The following is a 17,374-nucleotide window of genomic DNA, read 5'->3' on the forward strand; positions in this document are numbered from 1 at the left end:
CAGAAAGGTGCTGATGCAGAGGAGTGGGCAATGGGTTTGGGGTTGATGGTGCCACAGCCAGCTGGCGGCCAGGCACCAGTGGTGTGCCCCAGGGATCAGTGCTGGGCCCTAGCCTGTTCAATATCTTGATTGATGATCTGGAGGAGGGGATGGAGTCCAGCATCAGTAAATGTGCAGCTGACAGCAAGCTGGGGGCAGGAGCTGAGCTGTTAGAGGGTAGAGAGGCTCTGCAGAGGGACCTTGCCAGGCTGCACAGATGGGCAGAGGCCAAGGGCAGGAGATTGAACACATCCAAGTGCCAGGTGCTGCACTTTGGCCACAGCAACCCCAGGCAGTGCTACAGGCTGGGGTCAGAGTGGCTGAGAGCAGCCAGGCAGAGAGGGACCTGGAGGTACTGGTTGACAGCAGCTGAACATGAGCCAGCAGTGTGCCCAGGCAGCCAGGAGGGCCAATGGCATCCTGGCCTGCAGCAGGAACAGTGTGGCCAGCAGGAGCAGGGAGGTCATTCTGCCCCTGTACACTGCACTGGTTAGGCCACACCTTGAGTCCTGTGTCCAGTTCTGGGCTCCTCAGTTTAGGAAGGAGGTTGACTTGCTGGAAGGTGTCCAGAGAAGGGCAACAAAGTTGGTGAGGGGTTTGGAGCACAGCCCTGGGAGGAGAGGCTGAGGGAGCTGGGGTTGCTTAGCCTGGAGAGGAGGCTCAGGGGGGACCTTATTGCTCTCTACAACTACCTGAAGGGAGGTTGTAGCCAGGTGGGGGTTGGTCTCTTCTCCCAGGCACCCAGCACCAGAACAAGAGGACACAGTCTCAGGCTGCACCAGGGGAGGTTTAGGTTGGATGTTAGGAAGAAGTTCTACACAGAGAGAGTGATTGCCCATTGGAATGGGCTGCCTGGGGAGGTGATGGAGTCACCATCACTGGAGGTGTTCAGGAGTAGACTAGATGGGGTGCTTGGTGCCATGGGTTAGTTGTTAAGGTGGTGTTGGATTGGTTGATGGTTTGGACACGATGATCTTGAAGGTCTCTTCCAACCTGGTTTATTCTATGTATTCTAAACTGCAGCCCCTGAAGTGTGACAAGGATGAATGGGTTAATTTGTATTGCTCTGTGACTTCCATCAGGGTAGGCCCCTGGGGTATGTTCTGCCAGGGAAAGAGTGTTTTGGGGATGTAGTGTATAACCTGATGGCTGTGAGGATGTCCCTGGCAAGCCTGACAGAACGAGGAGTCAGCTCATGCATGCTATGCAAAGCTACGCTGAGTTAATCTCTCTCCAATGCATATTTGAAGCAGATGTCATTTGCTTCTCATTCCACATTCCAGCAGATGAGTTCAAGAATGAGAGGCCCTGCTGCACTGATGCAGCTGCCTCTGACTGCTCATTCATTTCTCTGTGTGCTCCTCCTGATGCTCTGAACCCAACCATATAACCTGAACGAAGGCAACCGAGTCAAGAGGCCTCTTAAGTCAGCTCAGGAGCCGTCAAAGAAAGGTCACTCCGTGTAACATGTGGCCCCCTTAGCAAGGAGACCTGAGTCCCAGGAAGGGAAGAGCAGGAAACAGGCTGCAGGACTCCCTTGCCACTTCAGCCTGTGAGATCTAGCAGTGGATCCAAAGCTTGTCTCACCTCTTTGGTGTAAAAATGCAGTCTCTGCAAGCCCCTGAGCACACACTGCACCAGGCAGCACAGGAGACTCATCCTGATGCCAGAGGTGGCTGTCAGTGGTGCTGGGAGCTCTGGGGCAGGGTAAGCACACAGCTGGCTCCATTTATGAAGCATTCTGCTGAGCAGTGCTCACAGAATCACAGAATGTGAGGGGCTGGAAGGGACCTGGAAAGCTCATCCAGTCCAACCCCCCTGCCAGAGCAGGAGCACCTAGAGCAGGTCACACAGGAGCACATCCAGGAGGGTTGGAATATCCCCAGAGAGGGAGACTCCACAACCCCCTGGGCAGCCTGTTCCAGGGTTCTGTCATCCTCACCAGGAAAAAGATTTTCCTCCTGCTTCCATGGCACTTCCTCTGCCTCAGCTCCCACCACTGCCCCTTGGGCTGGCATTGGGCATCCCCCAGCAGAGCCTGGCTCCAGCCTCTGGGCACTGCCCCTGCACAGCTTTAGCAACAGCAATGAAGTCACCCTCAGGCTCCTCCTCTGCAAGCTCCAGAGCCCTCAGCTCCCTCAGGCTCTCCTCATGAGGAAGATGTTCCACTCCCTTCATCATCTTTGGACTCCCTTAAGCAGTTCCCTGAGGTCCTTCTTGAACTGAGGGCCCAGAACTGGACACAATATTCCAGATGCAGCCTCAGCAGGGCAGAGCAGAGGGGGAGGAGAACCTCTCTCGACCTACTGACCACAGCCCTTCTAATGCAGCCCAGGATGCCATTGGCCTTCTTGGCCACCAGAGCACATGTCTGGCTCATGGTCAACCTCCCATCCACCAGGACCCCCAAGTCCCTTTCCCCTTCACTGCTCTCCAACTGTTCAGTCCCCAGTCTATACTGCTCCATGTGCTTGCATGGCCTCTCCCAGGCCCACACCTTCTGACCCATGGCTGCCACACCACAGGTGGGCCTGGCAGCCCTGGCCACAGCTCCTTCTCCAGAGGCAGGTGGTGTTCCTGCCTCCTGTTCCCGTGGGATACTATGGATTCAAAGGCCAGCACTTAATGTCACTGCTGCTGAGCATGAGCCCTGCGGCACAGCTGGGAGAGCCTTGGAGTCTTTCCCTTCTGCTTAGCTTTCATCCCTTCCTTCTGAGCTAGAAGAAGGGCAAGTGCCAGGCACTGGGCTTCACTCCCCTTGTACTTTGTGGTACAACAATGTGCTGCAGCATTTCCTCTTCTCTTTCTCTGCCTGCTCCTACTGCTCTCACATCCCTGAGCTTTGCTCCTACCCCAGCTTGCTGACTTCTGACCATCACAATGGAAATAGCTTTTGAGCCTTCTTCACCTTGGCTGCTGTTTCTTTCAGTACTTAGAGCTTTGTTTAGGGGAAGTTGAGCAACTTTTACCAGACAGCCACAACAGAAACCCTGACAGCAACTGACCCTAGGTGAACCTTCTAGCACTGCATGTGATGCACATGAACAGACTGTATGACTTCAACCTAGCCTTCACTGTTCTGCCACATAGCAGTGTGCCCAGGTGGCCAAGAAGGCCAAGGGCATCCTGGCCTGCAGCAGGAACAGTGTGGCCAGCAGGAGCAGGGAGGTCATTGTGCCCTGTGCTCAGCACTGCTGAGGCCACACCTTGAGTCCTGTGTCCAGTTCTGGGCTCCTCAGTTTAGGAAGGACATTGAGAGACTTGAAGGTGTCCAGAGAAGGGCAACAAGGCTGGGGAGAGGCCTTGAGCACAGCCCTGTGAGGAGAGGCTGAGGGAGCTGGGGTTGTTTAGCCTGCAGAAGAGGAGGCTCAGGGGAGACCTCATTGCCCTCTACAACTACCTAAAGGGAGGTTGTAGCCAGGAGGGAGCTGGTCTCTTCTCTCTAGCAACCAGCACCAGAACAAGAGGACACAGTCTCAAGCTGTACCAGGGGAGGTTTAGGCTGGAGGTGAGGAGAAAGTTCTTCCCAGAAAGAGTAATTGTCCACTGGGATGTGCTGCCCAGGGAGGTGGTGGAGTCCCCATCCCTGGAGGTGTTCAAGAGGGGATTGGATGTGGCACTTGGAGCCATGGTTTAGTTGTCAGGAGGTGTTTGGTGACAGCTTGGACTTGCTGATCTCTGAGATCTCTTCCAACCTTATTGATTCTATGATTCTATGAATGTTCTCCTGGAGCAGCTGTGTGGAGCTGAGCTGCCTTCCAGGGAACCCAGCCTTCACTGTGCTGCCACTTGAATGTTCTCCTGGAGCAGCTGTGTGGAGCTGAGCTGCCTTCCAGGGGTCACACTGCAAAATCTGAGACGAAGTGAGGAGGACTGTGTGTGATGAGGGACTTGTCGCTTCCCTGGGTGGAGGGGAGGCACTAACACAGCTGAACATCTGACCAAACCCCAGCCAGGGTGCACAGAGGGGAGAGTGCAGCCTGCCTGCCTGCCTGCCTGTCCTGGTTCCCCTAGGTTCTCCATGCTGAGCCTGGAGTTTGACTACATGTGCCAGTATGACTACGTGGAGGTGCGCGACGGCGACAACCTGGACAGCAGAGTCATCAAGAAGTTCTGCGGCAACGAGAGGCCGCCGCCCATCCGCAGCACCGGCTCTGCCCTCCACCTCCTCTTCCAGTCGGATGGGTCCAAGAACTTTGATGGATTCCACGCTGTCTTTGAGGAACTCACAGGTAAAGCAAGCCCCGGGTGGGCTCTCAGGAATGCAGCGTCGCTTCGTCTCCCTCCCGCGTTAAGCACTTCCAGCGGCAGCCTGCGGCGAGGCAGCGCAGGGGAGAGGGCAAAGCCGCGGGGCGGCATGTTGAGCGTGAGGGCTGAATTCCTTCTGCCTGCGTGAGGAACAGGCACGCCAGGCAGCAGAGGAGAGCTGCTGCTGTGTGAGGCTTTCCCGTCTGAGAGCAGGGAAGGAAAGGGGGGGAGGAAGGGGCGGTGTGTGTGCCTGCGGTGGCGGGGCTGCCCCACGCCGCCTGCAGGAGCAGGGGCACTCTCTCCCTGAGCACAGTGCTCATGCACAGCCTCGCCATCAGCTGAGGGAGAATGCCCTGGTGTGACTCCTGGGTTGGCTCATTCTGTCACACGATTAGGGCTTAAAAAGGCCAAAGTCTGTACCAAGAACAGACTCTTTAACAGGAAAAAAAAAGCAAGAGGCATTTCTCATTCTGTGATGAGCTCAGCGTTATGAATGACAGAAGCAGGGCTCCAGAACTCTTGTGGGTTTGGTAGTACTCAGTGCTTGAGTCCCCCACACTGCTTCCCATCCTTCCTTTCTGGCTGCAAAATAACCCTGGAGGTGTAGCTGGCTCCTCAGTTTGCCCCTGCGTTGGTAGCAGCCTCTGCACTGCTCCTGGATCTTCCTTGTTTAGCTGTGTAGGGAATTTTGATCAGATCTGCCCACAGTGCAGGCACAGCAGGCTGAGCCAAGCCTGCAGCTTTGCTGTAGGCAAAGCCTCCAGGATCTCTAACTCACCTTCATCACCTGCCTTCCCTACACCTTGCTGACCCCCATCTCCTGACATCCTCCAGGGTGTATCTGGCTTGGGAATCACAGAAACATTCAGGTTGGAAAAGAGCCTCAGGATCACCAAGTCCAACCCAGAACCCTGCTCTGCAAGGCTCACCCCTAAACCATAGCCCCAAGCACCACAGCCAAACCACCTTCAAACACAGCCAGGCTTGGGGACTCCACCACCTCCCTGGGCAGCACTTTCCAATCCCTGACCACTCTTGCTGGTCAGCCAGCCTAAACCTCCCCAGGGGCAGCTTGAGGCCATTCCCTCTTGCTCTGTCACTAATTACCTGTGAGCAGAGACCAGCAGCAGCCTCTCCACAATCTCCCTGCAGGCAGCTGTAGACAGCTATGAGGTCTCCCCTCAGCCTCCTCTCTTTCACACTACCCATCCCCAGCTCCTTCAGTCTCTCTCCATCATATTTCTTCCCCAGGCCCTTCCCAGCTTCCTTGCCCTGCTCTGCCCTGGCTCCAGCACCTCCACATGTCTCTTGAATTGAGATGCCCAAAGCTAGACACAGCACTCCAGGTGTGGCCTCCCCAGAGCTGAGTGCCAGGGGACAATCCCCTCCCTGCTCCTCTGGACACAGCATTGCTGATCCCAGCCAGGAGGCCTTTGGCTTTCCTGGCCACTTGGGCACACTGCTGGCTCCTATTCAGCTGCTTGTCCATTAAAGCCCCCAGATCCCTTTCTGCCAGGCAGCTTTCCAGCCACACTGCCCCAAGCCTGTGCCAGGGGAGGTTTAGGCTGGATGTTAGGAAGAAATTCTTCCCAGCAAGAGAGATTGGCCCTTGGGATGTGCTGCCCAGGGAGGTGGTGGAGTCCCCATCCCTGGAGGTGTTTAGGAAGAGCCTGGATGAGGCACTTGGTGCCATGGTTTAGTTGATCAGATGGTGTTGGGTGATAGATTGGACTCAATGACCTCTGAAGTCTTTTCCAACCTGGTTAATTCTATTCTATTCTAGTCTAGGCTAGTCTAGGCTAGGCTAGGCTAGGCTAGTCTAATCTAGGGTAGTCTAGGCTAGGCTAGTCTAGTCTAGTCTACTGCTTGAGGTTGTGGTGACCCAATTAAAGGACCTGGCCCTTGGCCTTGTTGAAGCTCAGGTGGTTTCTATAACCCTCCTGCAAAGACACAGAGCTCGAAGTGGATCAGCTGTTAGCAAAGATCGGGGGTGTGAGCAGCAGCCTGCCAGCTGTGAAGCGTTGGGGGCTGCAAACCCTCCTGCTGCAAACCCTTCCTACCTGCTAGCAGCAGGGCAGAGCGGTGAGCTGCGGCTCGCCGGCCCGGGCTGGCAGCAGGAGAGGCGCTAGGGAAGCAGCGGCTGCGGCGGGGGCTGTGTTGCGTAAGGGCTGCCTACACTGCGGGAGCTAAGGCTCTCCATATGGTGGGAGCTGCAGCCGGCCTGTTTCCCCTGCCCAGCAGGGAGCACTTGGTATTCAAAGGCTGCTCGGCGCTTTATTTCCGCCCCATTTTCAGCCGTAATTCTTCTGAGGCTGGGTGGCTGCAAGTGTGGTAATCCACACAGAGCACGTTGCAGAGGGCTTCTTAGAGTTTGTGAGGAGCTCTTACTGTGCACTTCATTATGAGGCTGTTCTGGCCCAGCGTGAAAAGCTTTTAAAAGGCTGGCAGTGGCTTTCACGTGGAGCATTAACCTGGCCAGCAGGACAGCTCAGGCGGAGAGTACAGCGTGCGTGGAGCAGCACAGAGTGAAAAGCAGGGGCAGCACGGCGCTGAAAGCTCTGGCAGCACACTGCAGACTCAGGCATTGCTCCTGAAACTTCCCTCTCTGCACAGCACTGTGAGATCCCTGAACAGGCTGCAGAGAGCTTGCTAGAGCAATTCCCTGTGCTGTGGGTGACAGCAGCAGCAGCTGCTGCTTGCAGGATGGGGACCAGGCCACGGAGGTGATCATACAATCATAGAATCAATAAAGCTGGAAAAGACCTCAGAGATCATCAAGTCCAACCTATCACCCAAAACCTCCTGACAACTAAACCATGGCTCCAAGTGCCACATCCAGTCCCTTTTTGAACACCTCCAGGGACCGTGACTCCACCACCTCCCTGGGCAGCCCACGATCTGATGGCCCCAGCACCACAGTGGTGTGATGGAGAAGGCTGAAGAAGTGTCTTGTGCTGTCAGACTTGAGTTCCTTCCCTTTCCGGCTTCCCTTGGCCCAAGCTGTGTGCAGGCTGGTAGTTCTCAGCTTGCTGAAGCAGGGGCCCTGCCTGCACAGGGGTCACTGGTTCAACTGCCTGGAAGGTTCTGTTGCTGCAAAACAAGCTGTGAAGCCCCTTTAGGGGAGGCCACTGCACCTGCAGTTACCAAAGGACAGCTTGCTGCACTGCCTGCTCTGGAGGCAGGTCTAGTTCCCATCCCATTCCCAGGGTCAAGTGGCACCCAGTAATTGGCATGAGTGACTAGATTTCCCCCCAGCAGCCTTCAGATGGGGGGCCAGATAGGGAGGGCCTCTCAGGGATCAGATGTCTACTGGATCTAGTTAGATGAAAGCCTGTTGCTGATCTCAGCAGCACTTTCCTTTGTGTACCCCCAAGCCAGTGAACTCTGACACAGCCTTTGGCAGTGCTGTCCCACATGGTTTGACTGGAGCCAGGAAACCACCACCCCCCTCAGCAGAGAAGCATTTAGTGCTCCTGAGCATCAGGCATGTTCAGGCAGCCTCTGGCACTCATCCACCGTCACTTGGACATGCTCACTGTCACAGAATCAGGAGACATAGCTGAAAGTGCCCTGGCTTCAGACCATCAGCTGCAGCATGTCAGCCTGTACAGGGTCTTCTGCTTCTCCTCCCCTCCCTCACAGTGAGATTTGAGGTCGGTTGGACACAGTACAATTCCCATAGTTATTCCCTGCAACAAAGGAATTCCTGTCCTTAGTCAGGCCCCAGTCCTCAATGAAGTCATTCACTGCCCAGCCCTGTGAGGGGAGGCTGAGGGAGCTGGGGTTGCTTAGCCTGCAGAAGAGGAGGCTCAGGGGAGACCTTCTTGCTCTCTGCAACTCCCTGAAGGGAGGTAGTAGCCAGGTGGGGGTTGGTCTCTTCTCCCAGGCAACCAGCACCAGCACAAGAGGACACAGTCTCAAGCTGTGCCAGGGGAGGTTTAGGCTGGAGTTGAGGAAGAAATTCTTCCCAGCAAGAGAGATTGGCCATTGGGATGTGCTGCCCAGGGAGGTGGTGGAGTCCCCATCCCTGGAGGTGTTTAGGAAGAGCCTGGCTGAGGCACTTGGTGCCATGGTTTAGTTGGTTAGATGGTGTTGGGTGAGAGGTTGGACTTGATGACCTCGAAGATCTTTTCTAACCTGGTTAATTCTATTCTGTTCTATTCTATTCTATTCTATTCTATTCTATTCTATTCTATTCTATTCTATTCTATTCTACTCTATTCTACTCTATTCCATTCCATTCCACTCCACTCCACTCCACTCCACTCCACTCCACTCCACTCCACTCCACTCCACTCCACTCCACTCCACTCCACTCCATTCCATTCCATTCCATTCCACTCCATTCCATTCCACTCCACTCCACTCCATTCCACTCCATTCCATTCCACTCCACTCCACTCCACTCCATTCCATATTGCTGTTACATGAACACTCCAGAGAAATCCATGTGTGGTAGCTATGTATTTCTTGCCTCTTGCCATCTGGATATAGGATGTATCAAAGTCTTTGCAGGGAAGGCTGAGGATTCTGCTCTCTGTCATTCTGGACTGCAGCAGAGATGGAATGCTTTAAATATAACAGTAGACAACCTCAGCACAGGTGCCCCAGGGCAGGTTTGTTGTGCTTGCAACACTCAATGGCTGCTGCCAAGATTCGTCTTGAAGTAATTGGTGTGTTCAGGGTGGAAGGACAAAGCTGCTCAGCAGAGCAATTGGAATACAGACCCTGCTAGCAAGTCTTATTTCAAAATTGAACCTGGAAGTTACCAGCCATGCTCAGATTGTTCTTCAAGGTGGCAGAGAGTATGGTTTTGTGGTCAGCCTGAGCTGGAGCACCTCTGCCACGAGGCCAGGCTGAGGGAGCTGGGGGTGTTCAGCCTGCAGAAGAGAAAGCTCCAGGCAGGCCTTCTGGTACCCAAAGGGAGCTACAAGAAGGCTGCAGAGGGACTGTTGGCAAAGGCCTGCAGGGACAGGACCAGGGGCAATGGTTTGGAATGAGAGCAGAGCAGATTGAGATTGGATGTGAGCAACAAGTTCTGCAGCAGGAGGCTGCTGGGACACTGCAGGAGGTTGCCCAGGGAGGTGGTTGAGGCCCCATGCCTGGAGCTGTTGAAGGTGAGGCTGGAGAAGGCTGTGAGCAGCCTGCTGTGGGGGAGGATGTCCCTGCTGAGTGCAGGGGGTTGGACTGGATGGCCTCTGGAGGTCCCTTCCAACCCAAACCACTCTATTATTCCATGATTCTGTGAAACTGAACTGCTGTGGATCAAGATGTGAAGTTTGCTGCAGAGTCTTGTTGTGTTCAGACAGAGCTGAAGGAGGGCACTAGATCCTGAGACCCTTGGTGCTGGAGATACTTAAAGACTGGCTCTTAATCTCGAGATTTCAGCTCTGCTTTCTGTCTGCTAAACCCCACACTCAGTTTGGAAAATAATGCAAGAGTAACTGCTTTCTTCATCTGTCCTTTTGAGGATCAGTGCTGCTCTAGCTGCTCATCTGCACAGAGAGCAGGCACACAAAAGAAGCCTGGCTCAGTGCACACTGGAGTCTGCTGGTGTTAAATGGCACCACTGCACATTCTGGTAGTCACTCATCCTCGTTTGGACAGCTTGATCTGCATCACTGCTAGATCTGTGGTGTGCAAGGGCTCCCCTGGCAGGCTTGGGGTCACAGTCTCACAGTCTCACTAAGGTCGGAAGAGACCTTGAGGATCATCGAGTCCAGCCTGACACCACAGACCTCATGACTAAACCATGGCACCAAGTGCCACATCCAATCCCCTCTTGAACACCTCCAGGGATGGGGACTCCACCACCTCCCTGGGCAGCACATCCCAATGACGAACGACTCGCTCGGTGAAGAACTTTCTCCTCACCTCGAGTCTAAACCTTCCCTGGCACAGCTTGAGACTGTGTCCTCTTGTTCTGGTGCTGGCTGCCTGGGAGAAGAGACCAACCCCCACCTGGCTACAACCTCCCTTCAGGTAGTTGTAGAGGGCAATGAGGTCACCCCTGATCCTTCTCTTCTGCAGGCTAAGCAACCCCAGCTCCCTCAGCCTCTCCTCTCAGGGCTGTGCTCCAGACCCCTCCCCAGCTTTGTTGCCCTTCTCTGGACACCTTCCAGCAGCTCAACCTCTTTCCTAACCTGAGGAGCCCAGAACTGGACACAGGACTCAAGGTGTGGCCTGAGCAGTGCTGAGCACAGGGCACAATGACCTCCCTGCTCCTGCTGGCCACACTGCTCCTGATGCTGGCCAGGATGCCCTTGGCCTTCTTGGCCACCTGGGCACACTGCTGGCTCGTGTTCAGGCAGCTGTCAATCAGCACCCCCAGGTCCCTCTCTGTTTGGCAGCTCTCAGCCACTCTGTCCCCAGCCTGTAGCTCTGCCTGGGGTTGCTGTGGCCAAAGTGCAGCCCCTGGCACTTGGACTTGTTGAATGCCATCCTGTTGGCCTTTGCCCATCTGTGCAGCCTGTCTAGGTCCCTCTGCAGAGCTCTCCTACCCTCTAACAGATCAACTCCTGCCCCCAGCTTGCTGTCATCTGCAAACTTGCTGATGACTGACTCCATCCCCTCCTCCAGATCATCAATGAAGATGTCAAAGAGCACAGGGCCCAGCACTGATCCCTGGGGCACACCTCTGGTGCCTGGCTGCCAGCTGGCTGTGGCACCATTCACCACCACTCTCTGGGCTCAGCCTCCAGCCAGTTCCTAACCCAGCTCAGAGAGCTGCTGTCCCAGCCAGGGGCTGACAGCTTGGCCAGCAGTTTGCTGTGGGGGACAGTGTCCAAGGCCTTGCTGAAGTCCAGGTAGACTCCATCCACAGCCTGCCCCACAGCCACCAGGCAGTCACCTGGGCATGGAAGGAAATCAGGTTGGAGAGGGTCAGCGTGGCCAGTCAGGGCTTCCCTAACCCAACACCAAAGCACTCCTCAGGGGCAAAGCCACTGTCAAAGTCTGTGATGGCAGAGCAAGTCTGTGATAACAAGATCTGAGGCCCAGAATAAAACCTCACCAGAACCACAGATCCCAGAAGGTCTCCTAAGCTCTGGGGTGAATGGCAGGAAGAAGATAAATTGATGTTGAGCTTTTTTAATTTAGGTGAAGCTTTAAACACTGTTGGAGCTTGCTGAAAATTGTTTTTCCTCCACAAATCTTTCTCACCACTTGACTGCAGCTGAAGGGAAGTGTTAAGAGTGAGTGAAGAGTGTGGGGAAAAGAACTGCCCAGCCCTGTAAGGTCCCCTCTCCAGTAAGAAAGAGCAGAGGGGTTTTGGATGTGCATTAGGCCCTTTACTGTGCCTTAGAACCACAGACTCATGGGGGTTGGGAGGCACCTCCAGACATCATCCAGTCCAAGCCCCCTGCCAGAGCAGAGCACCCAGGGCAGGTCATAGTATCATAGTATAGTATCAGTCAGGGTCGGAAGGGACCACCAGGATCATCCAGTTCCAACCCCCCTGCCATGGGCAGGGACACCCCACACTAGATCAGGCTGGCCAGAGCCTCATCCAGCCTGGGCTTAAACACCTCCAGGGACAGGGCCCCAACCACCTCCCTGGACAACCCATTCCAGGGCTTCACCACTCTCATGGGGAAGAACTTCCTCCTCCCCTCCAGCCTGAATCTCCCCACCTCCAGCTTCATTCCATTCCCCCTAGTCCTATCACTGCCTGAGATCCTGAGAAGTCCCTCCCCAGCTCACACAGGAACACATCCAGGTGGGGTTGGAAAGTCTCCAGAGCAGGAGACTCCACAACCTCCCTGGGCAGCCTGCTCCAGGGCTCCAGCAGCCTCTCAGTAAAGGAGGTGTCCCTCATGTTGAGGTGGACTTTCCTGTGATTGAGTTTGCATTAATTGCCCCCTGCCCTATCCTTGGCTACCACAGAGAGGAGCCTGGCTCCATCCCCCTGACAGCCACCCTGCAGAGATTTGCAGGCACTGCTGAGGGCTCCTCTCTGCCTCCCCAGCTCTCCTGCAGGATGTGTGCTGCGAAGCGCAGCCGCGGTGGGGGAAGCCAGGCAGCCCTCCCAGCCCACCAGAGCCCCATGGATCTTCTTGCTTTTCTTTTCTAGCCTGCTCCTCCTCTCCATGTCTGCACGATGGGACATGCATCCTGGAGAAAAGTGGTGCCTACAGATGTGCCTGCCTGGCTGGCTACACCGGGAGCCGCTGCGAGAGCTGTGAGTACAGGCCCCCCGTGCAGGGGCTGGCACTGCCCAGCGGCTGGCACTGCCCAGCAGCTGGCAGCAGGGGCATTGATGTGCGGCTTAGGTCAGGCATGCTGCCAGAGAGCACACTCAGCTTCTTGGGGCCCGCTCTGGGACACGAGGATTTCCACTCCAGAGCCTTGTAGACCAGAGCTGGGGCTGGGAAACAGCGTGCCAGAAATCTGGGGATGGAGTGGCCTCATCAGACAGAGATAGGCCTGCCTGCTGTGTTCCTCTCTGGGGCTCAGCACACCTCCCAGCTGAGCTCTGGGCAGAGGCACTCCTAGGAAGCTTTTCTTCCTTCACAGCCACCTGAAAGGTAGGGCTCTGGCACCATGGTTGACAGAGACCTGGGATGAAAGCAGACACAAAAGAATGGACTCTGTGCATACCCCACTCCAGCTGGTTCTGTCCTGCTGAGTCAGTTGTAAAGTAGCTGGGTTCAGAAGTGTTCAGATCAGTTGTCTGTTCTAGTGATTTAGTTCTTCATGCTTGAGCAGATGTCTTTATCTAGCAGGCCTTGAAAGAGCAAGAGGGGGTAAGTGTTGTGCACTGTGTGCTATGAGAAAGGCTGTGTCATCTCTGCTAGCCAAAAGGAGCTTTGTGCAGTATTGAAAGCCACTGAGCTACAGCTCCAGCTGCCCCTGGAGGGTTTCAGTGATGCTAGTCAAATCCACTTGGGATCATATGTGGCCCAAGCCAGAAGCATGGCTTGCTGTGGCATCACTCTGGCCACAAGGCACATGATGCCTTGCCAGCTTCCAGAGGTTTCAGCTCTGTGCCAGGAGCAGCCAACCTCAGCCTGCCCCAGCTCGCTGCTTCAGCAGCCTTCCCCAACACGTGCCGCTGTCAGGAGCGAGGTAAAGCACAGTGACAGTACCTCCTTGCAGGCATCACTGTGAGGTAAAAGACCTACAGATCCAGAAGCAGCTCCTAAGACTTGACTTTCCTCCCAGCAGAGCAGAGGTAGTTTGAGAGTCTCTGTGAGGCTGAGAAGGGTTTGGTGCCACGTGCCACGTTCGGCCACACCGCACAGATTCCTGGGGTGGTTGCTACAGGGCAAGGGCTGCTGAACACTGAGGGTTCCTGCCCCCAGCACTGGTGTGGCTGGCTCTTCTGGCAACCCCCTCTTTCCTGGCAGTCACTGAAGCACAGGGAAGCCCTGAGCTCTCTGCAGCTGCTCAGTGAGAATAGGAGAGAGTTAAGGAAAGAGGAAAAGAAGAAAAGGTTCCTGTCTGCTTCAAACCCAACCTTCAGTTTCAAATGAATTGCATTTCCAGCAAGCCTCAGCCCTAGCTTTGGCAGGCTCTGCACTGCAGTCCAGGCAAGAGAGGAAGCTCACATTCTTTTCCTAGTTTGCTTTTGTGGTTCCAGTGCAGAAACTTCATGCATGCAGCAGGCAGAGCAACCAACAGAGGACAAAAGGCTGGGATGAAACTCCTGCCTTAGTGTAAAGCATGCAGGGTACCTGTGGCACCAGGATAAAAGGGAGGAGGCACTTGAAAAGCTGCTCAGAGAGATTTCTAACTTGACAGGCATCCTGTAGTTTGAGTTGTGAAAGCACACTTTAGGTGGATGAAATGCTTCCTGATGCTTGTGGCTGTGGGCTTGCATTTTGCTGACCTTAGGAAATGCTTTTCCCAGCACCTACGCTGCTGCCTTCCATAGCACAGAGAAAGGTTGGCTGTTTTCTCTTAGATGTGGGAAAACATCATGGCACATCTCTGTTCCCTCTGGCTCCAAAGAAGCTTTTCCTGTTAGAGGTTTCCTTCAGTTTTGCCAAAGCATATCCTAAGTGTTTTCCAGTGGATGGGGAGACAGAGGTAGAAAAATTCTGAATTCTTTTTCGAGAGCAAAAGGAAGAATTGGGGGTGGGAAAAACAACCAACCAGCCAGCCAGCCAATCAAACAGCCAGCCAACCAACCAGCCAACCAGCCAATCAACCAGCCAGCCAGCCAACCAACCAACCAGCCAGCCAGCCAACCAGCCAATCAACCAGCCAGCCAGCCAATCAACCAGCCAGCCAGCCAGCCAACCAACCAACCAGCCAGCCAGCCAATCAACCAGCCATCCAACCAACCAACTTTATGGCTGCTGCTCTTTAAAAGTTGGTGGTGTGATTTCCTGAGCAGCATTGCAGGTTAAACGCTGCCAGGAGATTGTGGCAGGCTCAGAATCACTCTGTCTGAAGCACCAGGGCTGCCCTGGGAGGTGGAGCCCAGGGAAATCCATTGCTTTCTGCAGAAAGAGATCATCAAATCCTCATGGAGGGAGTACTGACTGCAGCTGTGGGCCCTCTGAGGCTGATTCCCTCACTCTGGTTCTCTTGGAGCAAGTCAGGTGTAAGGAAGAGGAGAAATGGAGCCCCTTCATGGAAAGTGCATGTAGAAGACCTGAGGTGCTGCAGCAGAAGGCCCTCAGAAGGATAGGAGGGGGTTAAGGAAGCCCAAGGAGCAGAGGGAGGCTGTGGGGTTATGTCACTGTGGAGTGAGTTGAGGCTGAGTGATAGAACTTCAGCAATGGACATTTCATGACAGAATCAGAGCTCTTCCAAGTCCCTCACCACCCCAATGCAGCTCTGTCTTTTTTGTCTCTTACCCAGATTAAAGATGTGGGAATCACTCTTGGAATTATGGAAAGCACCTCAATGAGCTAAACCACAAGGAGCCTAATGTTTTTTCCTGCTATTAAACTAAATCCCATGTACTCACCAGGATAAGCAGCACTGGTCAAGCTGCTTTCCTGCAGCAAGAGTCAATCCTCATTGCTCTGTCAGTTACACTCTGCAGCACCAATAAAACAAGTAAAGGCACAGGTTGCTTGTAAGGAGCAGTCTGCTTTGTCCTCTGGGATGGCAGCCTGGAAATGGTCTCTTGCTTTGCAAACTCAGGGACTAACCATAGAATGATAGAATGGCTTGGGTTGGAAGGGACCCCCAAAGGCCATGCTGTCCAACCCCCTGCAGCCAGCAGGGACATCCTCCACTAAAGCAGGTTGCTCACAGCCTTCTCCAGCCAACATCCCCAGGCAGGAGGCCTTAACCACCTCCCTGGGCAACCTCTTGCAGCCTCCTGCTGCAGAACTTGTTGCTCACATCCAATCTCAATCTGCTCTGCTCTCATTTCAAACCATTGCCCCTGGGCCTGTCCCTGCAGGCCTTTGCCAACAGTCCCTCTGCAGCCTTCTTGTAGCCCCCTTCAGGTCCTGGCAGGCTGCTCTTAGGGCTGCCTGCAGCCTTCTCTTCTCCAGGCTGAACACCCCCAGCTCCCTCAGCCTGGCCTCCAGGCAGAGCTGCTCCAGCCCCCTGATCACCTTGGTGGCCTCCTCTGGAGCCTCTCCATCAGGTCCATGTCCTTGCTGTGCTGAGGGCTCCAGAGCTGGACACAGCCCTGCAGGTGAGGTCTCACAGAGCAGAGCAGAGGGGCAGAATCCTCTCTCTCCATCTCTGGCCACACTGCTTTGGATGCAGCCCAGGCTGCCCTTGGCCTTCTGTGCTGCCAGCTCACACTGCTGGCTCCTGTCCAGCTTCTCCCCCACCAGCACCCCAAGTCCTTCTCTGCAGGGCTGCTCTCAATCTCATCCTCCCCCAGCCTGGACTGATCTCTAGGATTGCCCTGACCCAGGTGCAGGACCTTGCACTTTGCCTTGTTGAACCTCCTGAGGCTCTCCTCAGCCAGCTCTCCAGCCTGGCCAGGTGCCTCTGGATGCCTCCATCCTGTCCTTCAGACTGAGCAACCACAGCACTCAGCTTGGTGTCACCTGCAGACCTGCTGAGGGGGCCTCAGTCTCACTCTCTGTGCCATTGATGAAGATGTTGAACAGCCCTGGTCCCAGTACAGAGCCTTGAGGGACACCACTTGTCACCCGTCTCCACCTGGACATTGAGCTGTTGACCACTACCCTCTGGATGCCATCACCCAGCCAATTCCTTGCCCACTGGACAGCTCACCCATCAAATCCACATCTCTCCAGCATCTGCACTGGAACACAGTGAAGACACATGCTGGAGACCAGCAACAAATCCCTCCTTACGAGCAAGCTGCTCTGTGATGATGGTAACTAATAGTAGGTAACTAATTCCTGTTTTCCATACTTGAGCTTCTTTCTTGTCTCAAACTGAGGTCAGTGTACCTGCATGGCCCTGCCAGCAAGCCCTTGGTCATGCTGACAGTCACAGAAGTATCATTTAGGCTGGGAAAGACCTTTGTGCTCGTGAGTCCAACCATTAACACAACACTGGCGAGTGCACTGCTAACCCATGTCCCTCAGCACCACATCTGCACCTTGTTGGAACACCTCCAACATGAGGACTCAACAGCCTCCCTGGGCAGCCTGTGCCACTGGTTGAGAACCCTTCCAGTGAAGAAGTTTTTCCTGATGTCCAACCTAAACCTCCCCCTGGTGCAACTTGAGGCCATCTCCTTTCCTCTTCTCACTTGTTACTAGGGGCAAGAGCCCAACCACCACCTGGCTCCAACCTCCTCTCAGGGAGTTGCAGAGGACCAGGTGGTCTCCCTCGGCCTCTTCTCCAGACTGAACACCCCCAGCTGCCTCAGCTGCTCCTCACCAGCCCTGTTCTCCAGACCCTTCCCCAGCCCTTCTCTAGGCATGCTTCAGCCCCTCAGTGTCCTTCTTGGAGGCATTAAAGAGCCCTGAACCAACAAGTCCAGCTGATCCTGTCCATGTAGCCTGTGATGCCCTGCCACAGAGCAGCAACTTCCTCCAGAGACACAAATTAGGGTCAAGCCAAGCTGCTCTCCATCATTTTCCTCCAGTCCTGGCTCACTGGAGAGGTCCCAGGTGACTGAAACTGGCCAGTGTGGTCCCCATCCACAAGCAGGGTGGGATGGAGGAACCTGGAAACTCCAGGCCTGGCAGCC

General features: G+C 54.8%; 1 protein-coding gene across 1 annotated transcript in view; it reads left to right on the forward strand.

The window, feature by feature from the left end:
• The window catches only part of PAMR1 (peptidase domain containing associated with muscle regeneration 1), a 115,957-nt gene that overhangs the window by 51,565 nt on the left and 47,018 nt on the right, over positions 1–17,374 (forward strand). The window contains exons 5-6 of the mRNA XM_054161408.1: positions 4,054–4,271; positions 12,359–12,466. Of these exons, the coding sequence (XP_054017383.1) occupies positions 4,054–4,271; positions 12,359–12,466 (326 nt within the window). The remainder of the gene's footprint in view (positions 1–4,053; positions 4,272–12,358; positions 12,467–17,374) is intronic.

The sequence above is a fragment of the Dryobates pubescens genome, chromosome 5, assembly GCF_014839835.1.
Source record: "Dryobates pubescens isolate bDryPub1 chromosome 5, bDryPub1.pri, whole genome shotgun sequence".
In the NCBI taxonomy this organism is placed as follows: Eukaryota; Metazoa; Chordata; class Aves; order Piciformes; family Picidae; genus Dryobates; species Dryobates pubescens.